The sequence below is a fragment of the Bemisia tabaci genome, chromosome 2 (genome assembly GCF_918797505.1).
Source record: "Bemisia tabaci chromosome 2, PGI_BMITA_v3".
Lineage (NCBI taxonomy): Eukaryota > Metazoa > Arthropoda > Insecta > Hemiptera > Aleyrodidae > Bemisia > Bemisia tabaci.
Genome location: NC_092794.1, coordinates 55,085,331 through 55,106,420, shown reverse-complemented (window position 1 = coordinate 55,106,420; position 21,090 = coordinate 55,085,331). Strand labels below are relative to the sequence as shown.

Sequence of the window (21,090 nt, the reverse complement as noted above, 5' to 3'; positions counted from 1 at the left end):
TAACTCAAAACTAATAAACACTTGTTGATAATAGCTCTTCATGGTCATGGGTCAAGCAAAGTGGATCTAGATGAAAAAAGCCAGGTTTTTATTATTCGCCTATGTAACAGCCTAACTGCAATCAACGAATTTTTGTTTCAAAGTAAAGGTTTAAAACAGTTATTCAAGTACAAGCTACGAAACTTTGTCCTGGCTCTAGGTTCAAACACCATAGGAAAATGTTACATTGCATTGTCCTCAGAAAATACAAAAAAAAGAAGAAAAAGAAATAGATAACTGTCATGTAATGATTGGGCATAAACTGCTTAGTTTTCTCCACCGTTTTGCAGTTAATGACACCTGAATTTTTATACAAGCACCTATTAAATATATGCAAACTAATAAAAAAAATAATTGGTATGCAGATGGCAAAAAAAAAGGTAATTCCTTGTGCAATATTTTTTTATTAAAATAAGAAAGATACAAACATTCTAGAAATTTAAAGTCTTGACACGCTCCTTTTATTCAAGGTTTTTGGAGGACCGTCGGCACTTTCAGTCAGCTTGAACAAAATTTGGCTATTTCTAAGTGATTTTAAGGATTAAAGAAATTTGTACAGACTTTTGGCCAAAAAAAACAAGTCAAAAAGAAAAACTTCAAAATAAAAAGAGTTGAATTTAAAAAACAAGAAAAAGAAGGCAAAGAACAGTTTTTAACTTTGCCATTGTCAAAATACATAAAACCATGGACAAAATGCTTCGTTTAATATTTACCTTATTCCATCTTACAGATAGGTCGTCATCTTAACAACTTGAACCGTTTTTACCTTAAAAATAAGAACTCTGTCACAGAATTTGAAAGGATCTTTGACATTAAAAAAATAGGAATAAGAAGGGTCTTTAAAATAAATTGAGTAAAATTAAATTGTCAGAATAAAATTCTTACTCAGCTATACAAATTTTTGGTTAGAGAAAAGTCAATGATGAGTAATGATACAAAAGGTGGGAAAAGAGCAAGGTACAATTTGTCAGCAGAAAAGCTCTTTTTTGTGATTGTAGTTTTCCACCTGAATCATTGGTTGATCCAACGTCTTAAAAGGTGACCGTTTAACAGGGGAAGATAATCGGTGACAATCTCGACACACAGCCATGTACTTGTCTGCACCTCCGATCACTTCAACCTGGCAACAGAGAAAGATGGTCTGATAACTCCTGATCAACCTGAATATGGATAGATGCAGATCGCGTATGTACGCAGCATAGGCCTTTTCCACTTAACCGTGCTTCTCGTTCGGGAGGTTTTGGATTTGATGTAAATCTATCTATGTTAAGTGATTTCGCCTTGAAATCAATGTGACTTTTAGTACATCGACTTAGTTCGAATTTCGACTTCTAACTGATGCTCGTAATTTTCGAATTACTAGACCACAAGTGTCCTGAGTTAACCTTGGTAATCATCGTTCAGTTTTAAATGCAATGGAATTGGAACCAAAAATAAGAAACACCACTCATTTTCTCTCTTTGAAGCAACTGGATACGTTCATAATAATATATAAAAACTAAAAATACCCCATGGGAAAATTAAATGGCCTTGTAAGGTAATTGTCTCTGTGTAAGGCCATGCACCGGTGCGGTGGCTGCTCACTTACTCAAGCAAAATATTTTCATGGCTCAGTAAGTGGCCATTGGTTTTTTTTAGTAATTTCAAGATTATTAGACTAAGAAGAGATTTGATGACTTGAGGCATGCTAACTTAAATAAAGAAACTTATTATAAGTTCATTTTGAACTATTGCATGTTGTGATGTAATTTTAGACGTATAACGTGACAACACTGCAAGAAAGCAAGGTGTACATAAGTTGTACTTTCTCTTTTGTGGAGTGACTAAAGCCTGATTGTTCAAATTTTTTTTTGTCGGGTGTAAATGGATGACATAGGTTAAATGGCGGAGCATGATTGGTCAGCTATGTCTTATTGTTGCTTTGTCAGGTTGAATGGACGACTAACTAAAGGCACCTCTTGAGTATCCAACAGTATGTCGTCCATTCCATCCGACAAAGCAGCGATAAGACATAGCCGTCCAATCATGCTTCCCCATTTAACCTATGTTGTCCATTTCCACCCGACAAACACAAAATTTCAACTATCAAGCTGCTAGGCTAACATCTGACCGTTACATAACTGAAAGCTTCTTCACTTCTTCTATCCTTTTCCCTTAAACTTGTAAAAAGAACACATTTAAATAGATTTTAAAATCTCAGTGTTATAAATCTGCCTCCTCCCAAACGCCCGGCAGGCGTATGTCTGCAGGGACCTTTTAATGGAGGAATGTCTCAATTGTGACAAGAATAGAAATCAAAGAAAGGGGAGGTTCGAAAGCAGCACTTCAGAACAGATTTTTTTGAACATTGCAAGAGGCATTCCTCTCAGTCTAAAATATATTAGTTTTGTGACAGTTGAAAGTTTTAGCTTGGTTTAGGTGGAAGTAATGTGATTGAAAAATGGAATTAAGAAGTTAACAAAATAATAGTCAAATATACTAAAAATTACCTCTTTTTCATTCCCGATTCTTTTCGTGTACGAAGCGTCCGCAAAGCAAGACATACAAACAGCGGTTAGTTTCACAACACTTTCAGCCAACGGGACAAGATTTAGAATGTCTCCAAATCCTGTTCTCTGGAATGTTCCGTCCAGAGCAGCCACGATGATTATTTTACCCAGATTTGCCATTTCTTCACTGAACGAAACAATATCCGTAAACTGCAATACAGTGAAAATTTCAGTGAGAAAGGAGAATGTTTACCAATATGTACTTATTCATTACTAGCTTATTGTAACATTTGTATTTTAAGATTCAAAAGTACCTGACAAAACAAAAATATTGTTTAAGTGTATTTCCACTGAGACTTTGCAATTTTGGAATGATTGCATTGGTTTCATGAGGAAGCTTTACACAAGCAGATTTAAAGTCTTGGCAAAAAAGAAAAAAAAAATGGTTAGAATTATTCAAAGGAGACTAATCAACTTTTCTTGCTGTTGGCTGGATTGACTTGAGTTTTTATCTTCAATCACAAATCAATTTTCCAGAAACTAATACATGGTGGAAAACACTAGGGTATTTTTAGCTTCAACAACAAAAAGTAGATGGAGAAAGTCCCATCAAAAACCAAGGAAAACAATTCTGCCCTGGTCAGGTCGGTTTATAATGGTGGTAACATGCCAGGTGACCTGAAAATCTTGCTGTTACGGATGGCAAAGAAAATTTATCATGTGTTTGATACAGTATCCCTGTATATTTTGATCTGAATCTGAAAACGACCTTCATGGTTCTGTTATACGTAAGTTTTCCAAAAAATCGAATACCTATTTCCTGGAAAGTTACGACTGAATGATGGAAATCAAAGTTACATTTGATCTCAGACCTCTCACATGCAGACCGTTTTAAGGAAGTTTTTCTGGTTCTGTCTTACTTCAATGAAATTACTTCAAAAATAAATGCACTTACAAATTGTCCTTCATCAACACCAATTACATCCACTTCATCTGTAAATCTTTTGAGATCTGTGAGAACTGTTGCAGACATTGCCGGAAGTTTTTGCTTGTCATGAGTAGCTAGAGACTGTGTGTCATACCTATTGTCATTGGCATACCGAACCACTAGACACCTGTAATTTGCGAATTGATAACGTTTCAAGCGCCGAATCAACTCAGTTGACTTTCCAGAGAACATGGGCCCAAAAATTACCTGAGGAAAAAAAGGAAGAGCACATTAATGAAAAGTGAGACTGTGACACGATTTAGCTTTACCTACTCTGTGATAAAGCAAACGAAGACAGGCGGAGTGTTCTAGTACAGATGGAGTAAACAAATGCATACATTCAAAATATCAGAAAAGGTCTGTAATCCTGAATCTTGAAAAAATCATGACTTCAATTAATTCAGTTCAATGAATTTACCTTATTTTCAATGCCTCTCAACTACCTTGACAAAAATGTTGGCAACAATAATTGAAAACCTACTACTCAGCGTCATAGTCTCGGTGACTATTGTAGAGATCTTGCTGTAGTACATGATCCTGTCTCATGAAGAATTCTGAGAGATAATTTAAGTAAAATTCTTGATATTTACCAAATCAGAAAGTGCACATGTTCTCAAGGTTTCCGAAATCATAATTATTTTATGAAATATTATTTGGTCTTGGCTATCACAAAATATTTGTCATGGCAAGGCCTTTTTCATCAGTCTTGTTATTTGTATTGTCTCTTTCTATTCTTTGTTGGACACTTAACGATGAAAACCTTTCGATAAAATTTCAATTACATAACAAGAACCTGAGATATCTGCACATAACTTCGCTTGCCCTACCTTGCTTGCAGTGCCATTAATTCAGTGGCTACTTCTGACATCTCTTTGCCTCTTGGCTTCGATATTTTAAATTTATTAATTTATATTTTATTTTATAAATCGACGATCTCAAAATTTATTATTAATAATGCAAAAATGTCATCCTTTCGTCAGGTTGGACTGCGTAATGAGTGAGAGAGTCATTGCAGTTTCTAGTAGTCTTAATTGACGAATGCTGCATTTTCAATGATGGAATAATCATACAGCATAGCCCTTATCAAGTGTAAGACATGCAGGTGGGAGGGTGAAAGTAACTTAACATTTATGCATAGCAACGGTTTTGAAGATTTTCATCCATGCCTGCAATGCAAAAATGCAAGGCAAATAAACAAAGGTGGCCGCATCTAGAGTTGAGTCATCATTTCAAAGACTGTAGTAACACAGAGGGTGGATGCTTTGCTTTACGATGAAGATGTAACCAATACTTTGTGACATGAAGAGACTACAAGATGTAACCACCTATGTGTGTCCACCTTGACAAAAATGGGCGCTGTTTGGAATTCTTCATACTATGAACTGTATTAGCATAGTTTTCTGGATGGATCACGCATTTTGGTTCTCTTAAAATTAATTTTTTAACAGGTTTCCAGAGAACTAGAGAGGCAAAGTTGTACTTCTTGGAGTGTTCACACTCAAGATCTTTAGTAATCATAAAAATTATCAAATTTATTACAAAGAATTACGGACACCTCATTCTTTCGACTATTTTCACCTAGGATACAAAGTCAAACATACCTGAGGAATTTTGAAGAGCCAAAACAATGAAAGCATTATGATCTCATTTAAAAATTAGATTCTCTAATGGTTTACCATAACATTTTGTAGCTGATCAAGTCAGAAAAAATTATGCATTCTCTGCTCATGGCAACTTTCATTTTACTAGCTAATTGTAAGCGAGGAGATACTGAGGATATCATAATATTGATAGTAAAATTAATTAGACACAAGTTAATAGTCAACAAAATAAATTTATTCACAATATATGATATAGAGAGATATAAAGGTAAAATACAAAAAGTGTAAAAAATATTCACAACAGACTTGCTCTTATTTATTTTGATCTTCTTAGAAGCCCTCAACCACAAGAAATATCTGAAGAGATTGGAAAAGCTGACGTTATGATAACAATATACATACAAAGATGAGGCTGACATCAAGTGAAATTTACCTCTTCTCATACTACATGACTGTTGATTTGGCAGAGCTGCTTGAGTAGTGTTGATGTAACAAATAGCTTGATTAATTGAATCGACGGATGCGAAAACGTCCGATGTCGGAGTCAGTGTTTCAGAATTTGAGTGGACAATTTTGTTGTTCCTCAACAACACAAGATGGTTTAAGGCGTTAGGAATGTAGACCAATTTTATAAATAATCTTCTAAGTGTAATTAAACGTTTACAAAAGAGATCGATCCTATCTATCAGTGTTGTGGGACAAAAGCAACCTACCGCAATTATGAAAATCTGTATTGGACAACAGACGTTTTTGCATACGTCGATTCAATTTTGTGATCGTTTTATCTAATTTTTTAATTGCTCCGCTTCTTTTAAGTTGCATGAAACAGCGGGCTGAATTAGGTCAAAGCAAGGCAATTTTTTAAAAAATTGCGATATTGCTGACCGAAATTATACATTTTACTTAAGATTGTCTTAGTCAAAAATTTTTCTCCACCCTGCAGGAGTTAGTATTTCCTTGGTGAAACTGCAAAAATGTGTACCTCAGTTGCGGTGTTTTGAAATCTCAGCTCCTATTTTTAAAATGAGACAATCCAACATCATGGCTTGAAGTTTTCACCGAATATTCCTCAAATTAAGAGAAAAAATCTCTAAAATTTTAAAAAATGACGTTCAGTAGTTTCCCATGTAGAAAATAATGGACGGTAGTAAGTCTGCATTGCAACAAACAGATATACGCATTTCTGCAGTTTCACCATCGATTTACCACTAATGTACTAAGACTTGCCTACGAGCTAGATCGTTTTCAATTGAAAATTCTTGCCCTTGGCTTTTTTCATGGTTAGAACAAAGTTGATAATTAGTTGTTAGGTACCGGGTTAGACTTATCAGCATGACATAAACATAATTTCACTCTTATTCACTACATCACTCTGATCCAGTCTCCAAACTAAAGATGAGTGGGAAACACTAATAGAAATGTAGCTGATTAAGAAGAACGCTTTTCATATTTTTTAGATTCAAGAAATAATAATGTGTCACTTCTAACTATTCTGAATGGTCTCTTATAACAGAAAAAATGGGATGAATAAGAATCACAAAAAATACAGAGTACGAGGGGAAAAAAACAGACAAAAATTAACAATTAAGGGTCACTTTGAAACAAATAAGGCTCTCTCCTAAAATAAGAAAGGAGGGTAAAAAAGGTGTGCAACTATTAAATACGAAGCACGCTTAAAATAAAAGTAGCTTAATAAGATACAAAAAGATTGAAAGGAAAGTCAGTGTAACTACCTATAAAAGGAGACCAAGATCAGTCCGCTACGTTAAATGGTGACAGAGCTACAGGGTTTATAAAATGACTTGTTGTGAGACCCCCTCCAGGATTTTTAGCTATTTTTGTCAAGAAAAAAATTTTAATGAGAACTGAATGTTTTAACTAAAAAAATTACAAAATCTTACAGAAATTGACTGAAGTTAAACGTCTTCGTCAGTTGACTCATTATTTATAAGTTTCTCGAAATATTTTAAACCGTGTTGACCACAAGGCTTCAGTCGATCTGCCCAACACACAGGGATAGTTTGTTTGAAGTCTTCTTTACAGGGGCTATTGAAGAATTTTTGAACAGCGATTTTGACTTCGGCTATGAAATCAAACCTTGTTCTTATATATTGTTTCAATTCGGGAAATAGCCAGTAGTTACACGGAAACAGATCTAAATTATAAGAAGGGCGGGAGGGGGGGGGGGGGGTTTGCGGGAGCACCATGTCGTTTCTTTTCATAAACTTGCGGGTGAACTGGGCCATCATGTATTGTGCAGGCGCGTATTGTCTTGATGCAACATCCAGGAGTGTATTCGTTTGACAACATTCTTTCTTGGCGAACATAGTTATAACATTGGCAACACGTTGCAAATTTTGAAATTCGGCGATATGTAGCCAATTTTGATTCCCTTGATGACTAAACATCTTGGAGGGGGGTCTCTCGACAAGTCATTTTCAAAACCCTGTAGCTCTGTCACCATTTGATCAAGCGGACTGATCTTCATCTCATTCATAGGTAATTACATAGAATTTAAACACATAAACCGCAAATCGATAGCTGCTTCCGTTTGCTGAAGAGCAGGAAATGTGCTACACTTTTGGAACATCCTATGTAATAAATAAAAAATAGTAAAATGAGGGACCTTCCGAGATAATAATAAAAAATAAAATTGAAATGAGTTTTCGAAATGAAGGCAATGACTTGGGGGGGGGGGGGGGGGGGATGACGACTCCTTACTCAATATGAACAAGCATTTTATGGGAGAAATAATGAGAAAAGAGAGGAGTGAGAAAAATAAGAACAGGTTAAACTCACTCTAGTAATACACAAAACGATCCAACAGTTCCTCTGGGAGAAAATATTTGCTTGGCAATAGAATATTTTTGAAAATATTGTTTCTTTGCTGAGTTGGGACTGTGTATCAAGTCAAGAATGCAAAAGTCTTCCTGAGCCTTCTTAAGACTCAATTAATTGGGGTAGTTGCAAAATGTTGGACATCCATTTTGATGAGAAAATTGAGGGGGGGGGGGGGGAAGGAAGAAAATAATTAATCCTGATCATAAAGTTAAAAAAAAAAATACTTGTAAAGAACCTGAATTACCAGAGTCTAACCGATCTTGATAGGACTAAGTATAATAAAGAAAAGACTGCTTTAATCTGCCTATTTGCAAATACATTCTAAACTTGGTTCACTTAATTGTATAATCTTTAATCTTCTTAGACTTCAGTGACAAAATTATATGATTATTATTCTTTACACTTGAAGTATGGATTCAATTGATGAGCCAAATTGCATCCTACATTAGCGTTTAAGATACTGAATTCTACAGATTTTAAGTTACATAATGTCGAGGAATATTTTGTTGCCCTGAAGAAAGAATTGTTACAGAGTGAGAATGGATTTTGAGACAGCAGAGCTCTTCAACCAAGGGACTGATCAATCCTAAACATTAGACAAACTTTCTTGGGAATGGAAAAAATACGCACTGAGAGAGCTACTACAAAAATAGTAGGTAGAGGTTACTTCATGATACATAATATGTACCTGAAGGACTTGCTAAACTCTAGTAAAGATGAATTCATTTTGATGAGAGGGAATACTTTACTTGATACTTGCTCCTCGCACCATTGGACAATTTCAACCAAAATCAGCCTGACTTCATTCTCAGTTGTCAGTTATGTTACAGTATTTTACTTCAATAAAAAAGAAATAAACACAATATCGCCTTGAATTTCTAGAAAATTTTTCCAACAATTTAGAGAACATTTCAAGGTATTATTTATTTTTTTTTGGTTATACACATACAAAACGTGTACAATTACAATGGACCACTAGACAAGGTACGAATTTCAGCATTCTGATTCATGTTTCTTAAGCAAAATTTCACGTAGAACACGATGCGCACAACAAAAATTGCCGAAATCAACTCCTTACGAAGATATTTAATGATTCTTGATGCGTAAATTCAAACCACCCGCTCATGAAAACTCAATGCTCTACGTGATTCACATCGCACGCTAAACGTTATCATGACAGTCTATGCGATATAAAAATTTGGCATCCTCAATCTTGACGCTTTTGATAAGATACAGCAAATTGCTTTTAGTTGGAACAACACATGGTGGGAAATGAACATTGCTCGAATCAGAGGCTTGCTGAAACCTTTGAAGTGCGCGATTTGACTCACGTAGAGCTTTGAGTTTCTTGTGAGCGGGCAGTCCAAATTCCTCGTAACCAATGTGAAATAAAAACGTTAACAACTTCGTTCGGAGTTGGTTTTATTCATTTTCGTTGCGCGAATCGTGATCTACATGAAATTCTTGTTAAGGAACATGTATCAGAATGCTTAAATTCGTACCTTGTCTAGTGGTCCATTAGATCTTTTTCGGAAGAATTTTAAATTTTTGTTATAAATCAGGATATTGCTTAGCTTTTCAGTACAAAAAATAGCATATGGAAGGAAATTAAGCGACAACTGATGCAGTTAAGGTGAAAGCTGTTGAATTTGTCCAATTCATATTATAATTATAGATAAATAATATCACAGACATACAAATTCAAAATCTTCAACTGCACACATAACTGCTGACTCCGTGACACTACAAAAATATAAACAATGACGATCAGCTTCATTTTGCAAAATAATTAAGAAAAATATATACATAAAACATAAAGCTAAGACAGATAAAATTGTGCTGATGATGTTAAGCAGTAGTTCAAGGGCAAAGACATGGGGCCAGAGTCAAGACTAGAATTATAAATGAGTGGGGGAAAGCAGAAAAGGAGATGCTTGTGAACAGGGAGAGGGAATTCATTGGAGAAGTCTGATTTCGGTTTTAGCCTAATCGCTGTTTAAATAAGATCAAGATCAGATTGAGCTCTACTTAAGAGAGTAAAAAGATGTATACTCTTGAATTCAGGTCAAAAAGTAGAGGAGGAAGTTACATGATAGCATTAAAGTTAGGCAGGGTAAACTGACTTCCGCAGAGATTATTCTTGTAAAAATTTTCTCAAGATTTTTGTGAAAATAATGCAGAATTTGTGTCACCATGAGATTTAATAATGTTTGAATTTACACAGAGACCTAAGAAAATGTAGACAAAACGACTTCTACAGGTTAAATTGCGAACACAATGTACTTTTTTCTCCTTTCATCAATTACAAATGTACTATGGGCCTGCAAAAATTCCAAAATTAAATGTCTATTTAGCGGCTGTTCTTCTAGGGGTGCAAGGGACTTATAATGGGAGCTAAGAATCTCTGTCACTTGCGATTAGAACAATCTAGGAAATACTGGTGCATACTAGAGTTTTCAAAATTTAAGGAAAAACTGCACAAAAATGGCAAAAATTCAATTATTCGACGCACAGGAACATGAGGGGAGGGAGGGGGTAATTGAAAGATAATATCAGTGAAACACTTTAGCACACTTCATAATGAGACCATTAAACAAATTTTCTGCCAAATTTAAAGCCTGAACTAAAAAATAGATGTCTAATGCTGAGTACCACCCTCAGCCCCCATGTAACTCCTTACCTTGGCTATGAGAAGAAGCCAGGTGTAAAGCTCCAGTTCTAGCTAACTACCATTTACAAGGAAGAAAAAATAATAAAAAATGATAGCTTTTCTACCTAACAATAGGATTTGTATACTTGTGGACTGAACTTTGAATTTCTAATTTACTTCGACAGTACAGTCAGATCTGTCTAATTGGGAGATTGGCTCATCAAGTATACTATTTCATTGGGGATCTACCTTCATCAGTGCTACTGATACAATTATAATGGAATTTTCGCCTTTGGTAAAGACACCAGAAATGGGTAGGAAGCTCCACAAAATCCTTCAGATTGACACATGCAAAAAGTGATTTAAACATCAGCATTCACTTAATGAAGAAATTGATCTAAAGACTGGATGAGATACTGCTGCTGTTCTCTTACATTTTCCGAAAACAGCATTCAAACATTAATGCAGCTACAATTTTCAACAATTCTTTGACCTTTCAGGATGAACTGAGACTTATAATCAGCTGTTGACATATTAGATACTTGCTTACGGAATGAACAAGGATTACAATTCATGAGGGTTTTAATTACTTACGGAATGAACAAGGATTACAATTCATGAGGGTTTTAAGATATTTTATCAGCAATTTTAGTTCAAATAAAGGGCAAAAGCTCTATCCAATTAAGGATTCTGAAGGCACCATAAGTTTAGCTTTATGTTTAGATCCTAAAACAATTAACAATTTTGATTGGGAATGATGGCACGAAAAACTTAACATCATAGTAAATGAAATTATTTTACAGATATCAAGGTATTTTAGAAATTCATTTGAAAAGGTTTGCTTGGAAATCGACGAAAATAGAGATACTATCAGGGGTGGGCCAGGGCCGAGAAATTTATCGCACTTTATCACATATATTGTCCATTTTAGATGATTTTTTCACAGAATGAAGGCGACAAATCAATCCAAAATCAACGAAAATATCCACCAGCCCTCTACAATTTTCCCTAGCGTTACCGCCTGCCTGTTCACTTCTGAATACCATTTCCAAAAGAAGAGCAGTGAACATTCTTAAAAGATGACAGAGATCCAAAAGAACTATGAATATAAATGAATATGTAACTAAAATAGAGCAACCAGTTTGACACGCTGATAAAACATGAGTGCAGTGGGTTATCCTCTTAGTAAAATTGAACTAAATAAAAAGTCTATAGAATGGATAAGTTTCGTTTTCTCCATGTTTTTAGCACCAAAATCAAAGTCTCCCTTCAGCATCAAAAGGAATGAATAAAGACAAATTGAGGCTCCTTGGCATAAGAATACAAATGCAGGAAAGTGAGCAAACTTCTTACTTCAAAGGAACAACAACTTGTTTGTAAAATAGATAGTGGATTAATTTAATTATTTTATTTCCATTCATCTGTCTACGATCATTCATAATAATTTTTTACTGTTTTACATTTTATTTAGACTTATTTCATTGATTTAAAATTTATAATTTAAGAAAACTAGAATATTCTTTTAACATACTCAGGTTCTATTTGTTGATTTTTGTTAGTAATAGATGTTCTCGTTATAAAGTATGTGTGTTGTTGGTATCATGGCATGGTCTCCTTTCATTTCCACTTCTTTAGTTTCCAAACCTTCTTTTGGTTTCCAAAATTAATTTCATACAACAGCAAGACATTTGCAAGACACAATTATCATCAAATGATAATAATTAAATGAGTGAGTTTTCAGATCTAAAATTTATTGATAGTAGTAAAAAGACTAACTAGGATGACCTGACCCCAGCAAAGCATTTACTCTAAACTTCATTGAGCTAAAATACGTCCCCTCCACTTGATAGAATTAGGATGTATGTATGTTGCAGTTACATTGCGCAGCTCAAATTTCATTGTTAGTACTTTTTCAGCTGTTTTTTGCTCTAGGTAGACTCATTACTGTTTTAAAATCTTGTGTTACAGTAATCAGGCCACAATTTTAGAGTTATTTCCCTGGTCTAAAATTTATGCTCGACAGAACTACTCTGATACCTTACCGATGACTTTGGTTACAGAAAGTTCGGACACAATTCACAAAATCTAATTTCTCTGTTTCTGCCGCTAGCTAAGGTTATTTGTCACGGTAACACAAGCTAGCACATGACCTGTTAGGTATGTGTACATCATCAATAAAGGAGCACTAGGGTTGCGAGAAGAGAGTCTCCATGAGAGAAAATACTTTTACGAACATTTTACCTGAAGGTAAACCAAGAGGTATCAACAAGTGAATCGGGAACAAATTGATTTACCAAATTCAGAAGAAATAACAAAAATTATAGGATTTTCATGGACATCCTTTCACCCTTGATGAATTAGGTTTCTATTCATCTGGATGACTGAAGTATTTGAAGTAGATTATGAAGGTACTTCATTAAATTTGTACTATGAGACCTAGTAAAAGAGGATTTTCACTACTCAATTCCAGTTATTTCTCTCTAAAAGACTTTCAGAGAGCAACTTACAAGTCAAAGGGGCCAACTAAAAAATAAGATTACTCCGATATTTAACAATTTCGGGGTAAAGTCAATAAATTGAAAAATCAAAGCACTTTTAGTTTGAGCATCCTTCCTAAATCATAAAATGTAACTCAAGTCCACAGAGTGAACAGAAAAACTCCTGTTCACTCAAGTAGAAAAAAAAAAACTTGATTGAAAAAGTGGCAGGGTCTAAAGGTCCTGAAGCTAATTGAGATGTTCCAGAAAACTGGCTATAACCCAGATACAGGTTTGCCACCTAGCAGCTTGATCAAACAAAGGGACATGCTTTCCTTGACCAAGTCCAAGGGGGTCTGTCCAAAGGAATTTTTGATTCCGAGTTTGGGTTCATATTTCAGTAATGTCTCTACAAGTTTTACATTGTTGGTCATACATGCATAATGAAGTGGAGTGTTACCATTGACATCTTGTGTATTGATGTTAGTCTCTCCAGAGGCTAACAGAAGTTTGATGATGCGTGTCCGCTCATTCTGACATGCGATGTGAAGGCTTGTTAGCTCCTTTGATTTGGTTTTAAGGTTAGGTTTTGCTCCACCGTCTAGGAGCAGGCGTACACATTCAACTCTGTTGTGAAGTGTTGCTATGTGCAAAGGTGTGTAGCCGTCTGAGTTACACACGTTCACACTTAATGCTTCTTTTAAACGGTGTTTCCGCGACCTTTGCTCGATGAATTCATCTTCTGATTCTTCCCAACAGAGCTCACAGGAACAGAGAGGATGACATTTCTTTGACTGTTCACTGGCTGACTTCACTACCTGAAAAATGTATAGAATGATTGTCAATAGATAATTGGAGATAAAAATAATTTTACATTAGTAATCTTCAGCACATTACTGGCAAACTTAGGTGGCTTGGAAAAGATGGGACATTAAATGGATATCATCAAACCTCTCTGGTAATTTCATGAGAAATTTTTCATTAATCAGTAAAAATACAACCCAAGGGACTGTGTGCCACAATGTTCAGAATGGCGTGATTACTTCAGGGTTGCCATAGAATTTCGGAAATGAAATTCTCTGACACCTTTTGGTGAAGTCCCCTGACAATTAAAAATATGACAAATGGTTAAAAAGATATAATTTGCAAAAATTGCACCATTCAACAGATATTTACATGCTAACCAATGGGCCAACTGACAATAGATGCATCCAAACTGATGTGACTTTTGTCTCTTGTTTTCTTTCCCCAGTTCTAGAAGTTTGAATTTCATTTAGGTATTCCCTTTCTCTTGCACACACGCAATTATTGATAAAAATGTATCCCCTTTAAAAATTTACTTTGACGGGGGGGGGGGGGGGGGGGGGACCATTTTTTGCATATCTCCACAGGATCCTGTGCAATCTTAGGAATCTATGAGAACTAAAAACTAATGGCCTGGTATGGGTAGATGGTATTGCTACTTCTTCCGTGATAGCGAAGAGGGCAATAAGTGCATTTCTATATGAGCCATGGTTAGCACGTGCTTTTGTGTGTCTCAAGGTTTATCCCAGCATGCACATACTGCTCTTTCCGCTATCACAGCAGAGTTGAAAAGAGTTAAATTCTTTTAATTTGTAGCAAAGGAAAAAAGACTGAATTATAATTACCGGCTCATCAAAGCCCAGATAGTACGACATCAGCCGAATATCATTGAACTCAATCGCCCGAAGCAGCTTCTCCACCCTCTTGATTTGATTCATAGTCTGTGGTCTTGTCCCGTACTCTTCAGTTGAGGTGAAACTATCTGATGTGTCGGAAAAATCCAGACTGACAAACGATGCTGCGGCAACAAGTTCACTTTTTTTTGGGTATGGGCGGATCAAATGCAAAATTGGTTTGTTCGCGCGCAAATGCTCCGTCAGTATATTTGCCACATGCAAATTGTGGGCGCAGTCCATCGGAGTTAACTTACGTTTATTTTCTAACAAGGGGTTGGCATTGTAATCACACAAAAGTTGCACAAGATTTTCATAACCCCACCGAGTAGCGAAGTGCAGAGCTGTATCGCCCTGGTTGTTGGTCATGTTAATGTTGAATGGAATTCCGTTGTGCTCAGCAAAGTACAACAGTGCTTTCACACAGCCATCATGCCCATTCTCTGTTGCCAGGTGCAGTGCAGTATTACCTTCATTGTCTGGCTGCTCTATAATGTCACTTGTGGCGTGCAGAATGAGTAACAGGGCATTTTGGTGGCCTCGAGCTGCAGCATAATGCAGGGGCGTTGAGCCAGAGTAGTCTTGGACATTAGGATTTGCACCATAACTTAGAAGCAAGTCCACAATTTTGGGACGTCCAAAGAGGCAAGCAATGTGCAGAACAGTGAAGCCTCGATCATCACAAGAGTAAACTGTTGGAACTGTATTGCACAAAATGATTGACATCTGCTTTTCACAGCTGTCACAGGAACATAAGGGATGGCAGAGTTGAGATTTATCTTTAGAGGGATTTTCAGGCAAAGGAAAGTTATTATTATCTAAAATGCTTTTAACTTTTTCTAGATTTCCACAACGTGTTTCCTCAAACAGTGTATATAAATTTGACTTTGCATTATACTTCGGTTTAAGGTTTGCTTGATATGACTTCATGTTTGACATTTCATAAGTCAAAGCAGAATCTGGATAATCTGCATCTGGTAACTGTGATTCAGGCATTGGTGAGCCTAGTAGGGAGCCTGATTTAATGTGCTCAATTGCAGCTTCAAGAGATGTTATCAAAAATGTACTTGTATCAGCTATCATTTGGTTCGATGATGAAAACCGGAATTGGGATAGATAGGTCAGGTGAGCAATCCAGTTGGGAAGGTTAGTTTTGATGATCAAGAAAACAAATATTGGTAACAAGTCATCTGCATTCACTATGTTGCCTTCCGAATGGTTCATGGACTCTTGCGCAATTGCAGCAAGGCATCTTTTAAGGCACCCTAGCTTACCAAGCACTGTACTATACCCATCTACTTTTGACAGCTCGCTCCTGGCTTGTGGAACTGTATCATGAAGATCTGCTCGAATGTCTAAGTCACCCAGCTGTAGGTCTGATAAATTGCGGATTATTTTGTTCAACTGTGCATCATCATATGCTGTGCATGCTGTAACACCCTTTATCAGCTTTTTGTAGATATGATGATGTACGTAGGATTCAACAGCAATCTTGATGTTCTCTAGAAAATATTTGTTAACACATGTCTGACTCCTTAGCCGAGTATCGCTTAAACATACCTGCAAACATTTCGTATACAAACGACTGGTTGCATCTCGTTGAACTTGTAGAGTTTTGTACTCCAAATCATGGTTTGCTTCCAGAAACTCATTGATTATTTCATCCATCTTCTCTAGGATTGACTTGCCTGCACTTTCTGTCCATAATAGATCAATGCAATCTCGTAAAGTCTGCACACTAACAAAACTAGACTTAATCTCATCACCAATTTGACACGGCTCTAATGGGCGTTCGATACACAAGAGCTTATACTTTAAGTATTCTTCTGTGTAGAAGGTCTCTTCAAAAAGGATATGCGTGGTGAACGGTTTGGAAATGTCCGAGGGCTCTAAGGTTATTAATTTGTTACATATTCGGATGTCTTTGTTGTTTAATGTCCGAAAGTGTGTCTCTGGAAGCTCATCACTAGGAATCAGGATGTGGTTGAAAAAGTCATCATGAGTGAAAGCATACTTAGCGAACGAGCCAGATCTGGGCACGCAGATCACCCAGCCGTCGCAGATGGCTTTATCAAATAATTCAATATGATCAGTCTGCAGTTTTTCGAGGAAGATGTTTTCGCTCAAGTCTTCATCATAACATGACTCCATTCTAAAGACCCTACAATTCAGCGCATTTCTAACAACAGCAAGTTCTGTACTAGGATGCTGTAGGATGGAAAAAGCAAAAGTAAACTACTGAGTTACATGTGACAAATCGTCAAAGGCACTTTTACCACTAAGCACTGTAGATTTATACACTTTGCAAAACGTTCGCTAGGTTGCTGAAAAGAATAGCCCGAGATCCCGAGAATCTGTCACAGAGCACATTCACTTCAGCTGTCAGAGGAATAAACATAACTGATGATAGAACGATAGCGAGTTACATAACAAAATTCACTCCTCGTTTTAGGTTATGATCCCCAAAATAATAAATCACCCGTTCAACCAATAGCAGTGGCTCTGAAATGCAGGTGACAGATGCGCATGCGCTGTATGGAGGAGCAGACTACAGGGTTGCAAAGTCTCAATGAAAGATAAAATTGTAAAATGGAGCCAAATCATGGACCATGGCCAAATAGCATGCATACAGTGCATACAGTTGATACAGTGCATACTACAGGAATTTGAGATTGAAGTATGGTATCACACGAACAATTTGTCGAGAAACACGAAGTAGCTATTGCTTTTTCTCTGAAACGAATTACCATGATCCAAAGAAGCTCTCAACTCAGCATGGATGCAACCTGAGATTTGTCATGGGGGGAGAGGGGGAGGGGAGAGGAGAGGCAGAAGGGCATCTCACCAAAAGGGAGTCTGGGAGCACAAAAAAAAAACACTCCACTAAAACGGGGGTCTGCGGTGCTCCCCCAGCTTTAGAGGAGTGCTCGGGGAATTTCCCTGGCTACAAAAGGGAGTTGTAGAAATTTTGAAAAGTTGAGACATTTCAGAAGCAATTGTGAGCTATTCTCACCAAAAAATTGATCAAAATACAGTTGCCAAGACAAAAATTTTGAAGTGCACTAAATTAGCAAGATCCCTCACATTCTTTGGGAGGGGGGCGGGGAGTCGATTTCTGGGGGAAAGAGCCCCCCCCCCCCCCCCCCCCCTCACTCCTAATTCCGCTGTGGAACAACAAAATTTACAGGAAATTTTGGTACAATTAAGCAAAAAATTCACGAGTAGTTTTATGGGGAAAAAAAATAGAATTCTTCTTGAATGAATGATAAATTGTAAAATAAAATTATGTGACGTTGCAATATTTTTTCTATTATTTTTAAACTTACTATAAAGGAAAGAAAAAAATTAGCTGTGATTTTTAAACGAAAAAATTTCCAGCCAAATGAACCCCATTCCAATAGGAATAAATTTTCTACTCGTTTTTAGATGTGTTGATGCTGGAATAATAATATTATTATTAGAAATAACACACAGATTTTGTAGAGGAGAAAACACAGCCATGAGATGTCCGGGACGAGATGGAGAAAATAGTTCAAAATTCTTACCACAGGGAGGGGGCATTGTGCTTCTCCTAAGATCCATAAAAAGGCCCATAGTGACGTTTAAATTGAAATTCAGGGCAATTTTCTCATGATACTTTGACAAACCAGAGATATTAAAATTGATCTTGATACTAATAAACAATACTCAGGGACGTACAGCTATTCCAGGTCCACCTGGTTCCCCCTAAAATTGAAATAGAGTAATTTGGCCCCCCAAAAAAGACGGACTTCAAAGATCTAAATTTCCTTGCTACGCAGTGCAGATGAATAGAAAAGAGGAGGGAAATTCAATAAAGTCACAAAATTCACAACACTTTGAGTGAAAATTTGCGTTGTGGTAGCCATAAAGTGCAGTCAGTTTTTCAAAATTTTCCAGGGTGGCCCTTCTCACCCCCTTCGTTCATGGAGCAGACCCTCACTGAGGGTTGAAGTAGGGACCATTTTTCTAGGGTGGCTAGGCCCTCCCTAGGAAAACAATCAGGCTTTGCCTAGGACAATACTCGTAGTTTGCTGTTGGTAAGGACATTGCAATTAGGCACAAAGGTAATCAGAGTTTAAAAAATGTTTGGCAAGAAAATCCGAGAGAACTCCTTGAGGTGCTGGTGCTTAGCAGTGGTGGATACAGGCTGTGGCGGAGGGGGGAGAGGGGTGCATTAGCTAATGCCAAGTGGAGGGTCCGGGGGACACCCCCGCAGAGGAAGGAAGGTTTTAGAGAAATAGGCCCTCCCACAGTGAATTTAAAGCAGTTTTAGCATACCCTTTGAGCATTCTCAGGAGGTTAATTTGGCGCATAATACCTCTTTCAGCATAATTTTAATTTAGTATAAGGACAAGGTATGTATTTCTGCGGTGTTGAGTAGTCTTTGGTTTGGTAAAATTTAGTAATATAGTTCTGTCTTGAAACCATTTCAGTAAATTTGTAGGAGCACTTTTCATTCTCTCCGTTTTTTCCTTTTTTGGCATGAGGGAGGAGGGGCATGCCACCAAGCCCCCCCCCCCCCCACTGGTGCTTAGATCAACAGGTGAAATTTGAGGTTTTCATGGTCAGATGCCTTCATTGCCCAGGTCAGATGTCAAAGTGTAAACTTTCTTCTTTCAGGGTACTGTAACTATATTTGGAATGGGTCAGTTGTGCTGGTCATAGAATCCTGTTTTGATGCTTGATTCTTGTAGAGTAGCAAAAAATAATAAGATCTGTCCAAACCGCAACTTCCTACGTTCAATATTAACCCTTCCCGGTCCGAAGTCGGATAAATACAACATCGCAATAAAACCGGTTCAGGTCCGATGTCGGATAGAGGAGCCCAAAAGTTTTAACTTGTGTGCAGATCAGTTGTCAAATATTTCCAAACCCACCAGCATGTGGCGGCCTCTAGTGGACTCTCTGGGCTCACTTCCAAAAAAAGTATGCGGACCTGCTACGGCGGCCGTGGCAAGATGGCCCCGGACCAGAAAGGGTTATCCGAGATATCCCCTTTGAAAAGTCAGGTTTCTGATGTCATCCATCGCAGCAGTGACACCCTTGGTTTCTTCCTATTTTGTCAGAGGGTGCAACGTGAAACTTCAACATCGTTAGATGCAAACAAACTCAAGTAACAGAGGGATTCACACTTTGAAGATCTTCCCATCAGGAGATAACGCACTCGCCACGAAGAGATTAGGCGGTCAGTGTCAGTTCACCTCAGTTTGTTTACATTAGGCGTCGCTGAAGTTTCGTGTTCTACCCTCTGCATCATTGATCGAACAAAATAGGAAGAAACCAAGGGCGTCACTGCTGCGGTGGATGATGTCAGAAACCTGACTTTTCAAAGGGCCATACTAATCTCGGCTAATATTGAACGTAGAAAGTTGTGGTTTGGACAGATCTTACTATAATCAGCTAATCAACAAAAATCAAGCAATAAAAAACAATTCTGTGACTAGCGCAACTGACCTGATCATGGATGGAGTCTAGGTACTCCCTTGAGAAATAATGACAGAAACACACACACCAAAAAGCGCCAACATAAAAAAGGTAATCATTGACAGTTTGGAGAGCCAACATGAATGCTCCCAGGAATCAAATTTTCCTTGACATTTTCACCAGTGTGAAAATCAAGAATAAGATTATCATATGCTCCCCTGTTATGTGTTCAACAGCAATTTGATTGGCGATTTCCCCTTGATAACATTTAGCACATGGCATCTTCTGCCAATTTCTGAAGATACCTCCTGGAAGGTGAGCAAGAACAGATGGAGAAGGATCATGTTCTTTGACAATCTGACATAATTAACATGTCCTGTCTCTGAAATACAAATTGCTACAAGGCAACACTACGTTCAGATGGAGATGAAATCTGATGGATAAGCAAAATAAAGTAAGGCATACCTGAATCTGGCCTTTGGTTTTGGGGAGATCACATTCCATTTTACTTCCGTTTAAAATGCAAGCCATGTTGAAGATTTGTCGTGATTGATGCAAAACCCCACTTGTCAGACTTGTATCAGGATAAGAGTGACGCCAAACACTATGATTTTCGATTTTTCGCCGTTAAAAACGTTAAGCAGCAAGCTTTCTTTGTGCTTCGAAAGTTTGGGGTTAGGTGAGTGATGAATTATCCACTTATCTTGAGAAGTTTTTGGGAATTTTGGATAGTAGAAGCTCTTTTTACTTCTATTCAAAGTTAGGCAGAAAGATAGAGATTAATAAACACGACTTACAAAGACTAAAAGAAATACACACAAAACGAGGCGCACGCGGTGTGCTTTTCGACGGGTTCCGGCTTC

The 21,090-nt window shown here is 37.1% G+C and overlaps 2 protein-coding genes across 2 annotated transcripts; both read right to left on the bottom strand.

The window, feature by feature from the left end:
- Positions 1–423: 423 nt before the first annotated feature.
- On the bottom strand, positions 424–21,087 carry LOC109035918 (thymidine kinase, cytosolic). Its single transcript, XM_019049761.2, has 4 exons — positions 20,693–21,087; positions 3,484–3,723; positions 2,529–2,738; positions 424–1,159 (listed from the first exon to the last, which is right to left on the bottom strand). The coding sequence occupies exons 1-4, from the start codon at positions 20,756–20,758 to the stop codon at positions 1,007–1,009; spliced, it is 669 nt and encodes a 222-aa protein (XP_018905306.1). The 5' UTR covers positions 20,759–21,087; the 3' UTR covers positions 424–1,006.
- LOC109035916 (ankyrin repeat domain-containing protein 27) lies at positions 5,331–17,836 on the bottom strand. Its single transcript, XM_019049753.2, has 2 exons — positions 14,735–17,836; positions 5,331–13,903 (listed from the first exon to the last, which is right to left on the bottom strand). Exons 1-2 carry the CDS (start codon positions 16,931–16,933, stop codon positions 13,361–13,363), a joined length of 2,742 nt encoding a protein of 913 aa, XP_018905298.2. The 5' UTR covers positions 16,934–17,836; the 3' UTR covers positions 5,331–13,360.
- Positions 21,088–21,090: the final 3 nt, after the last annotated feature.

Excerpts from the sequence above, each read along its gene's own strand:
- LOC109035918 (XM_019049761.2), bottom strand. The coding sequence starts at position 20,758 with ATGGCTTGCATTTTAAACGGAAGTAAAATGGAATGTGATCTCCCCAAA. Across the intron at positions 3,724-20,692 it reads AAACCAAAGGCCAGATTCAG|GTAATTTTTGGGCCCATGTT; the intron begins GTATGCCTTACT and ends TTTTTTCCTCAG. Across the intron at positions 1,160-2,528 it reads GAATCGGGAATGAAAAAGAG|GTTGAAGTGATCGGAGGTGC; the intron begins GTAATTTTTAGT and ends CTCTGTTGCCAG.
- LOC109035916 (XM_019049753.2), bottom strand. The coding sequence starts at position 16,933 with ATGGAGTCATGTTATGATGAAGACTTGAGCGAAAACATCTTCCTCGAA. Across the intron at positions 13,904-14,734 it reads ATCTGGGCTTTGATGAGCCG|GTAGTGAAGTCAGCCAGTGA; the intron begins GTAATTATAATT and ends TACATTTTTCAG.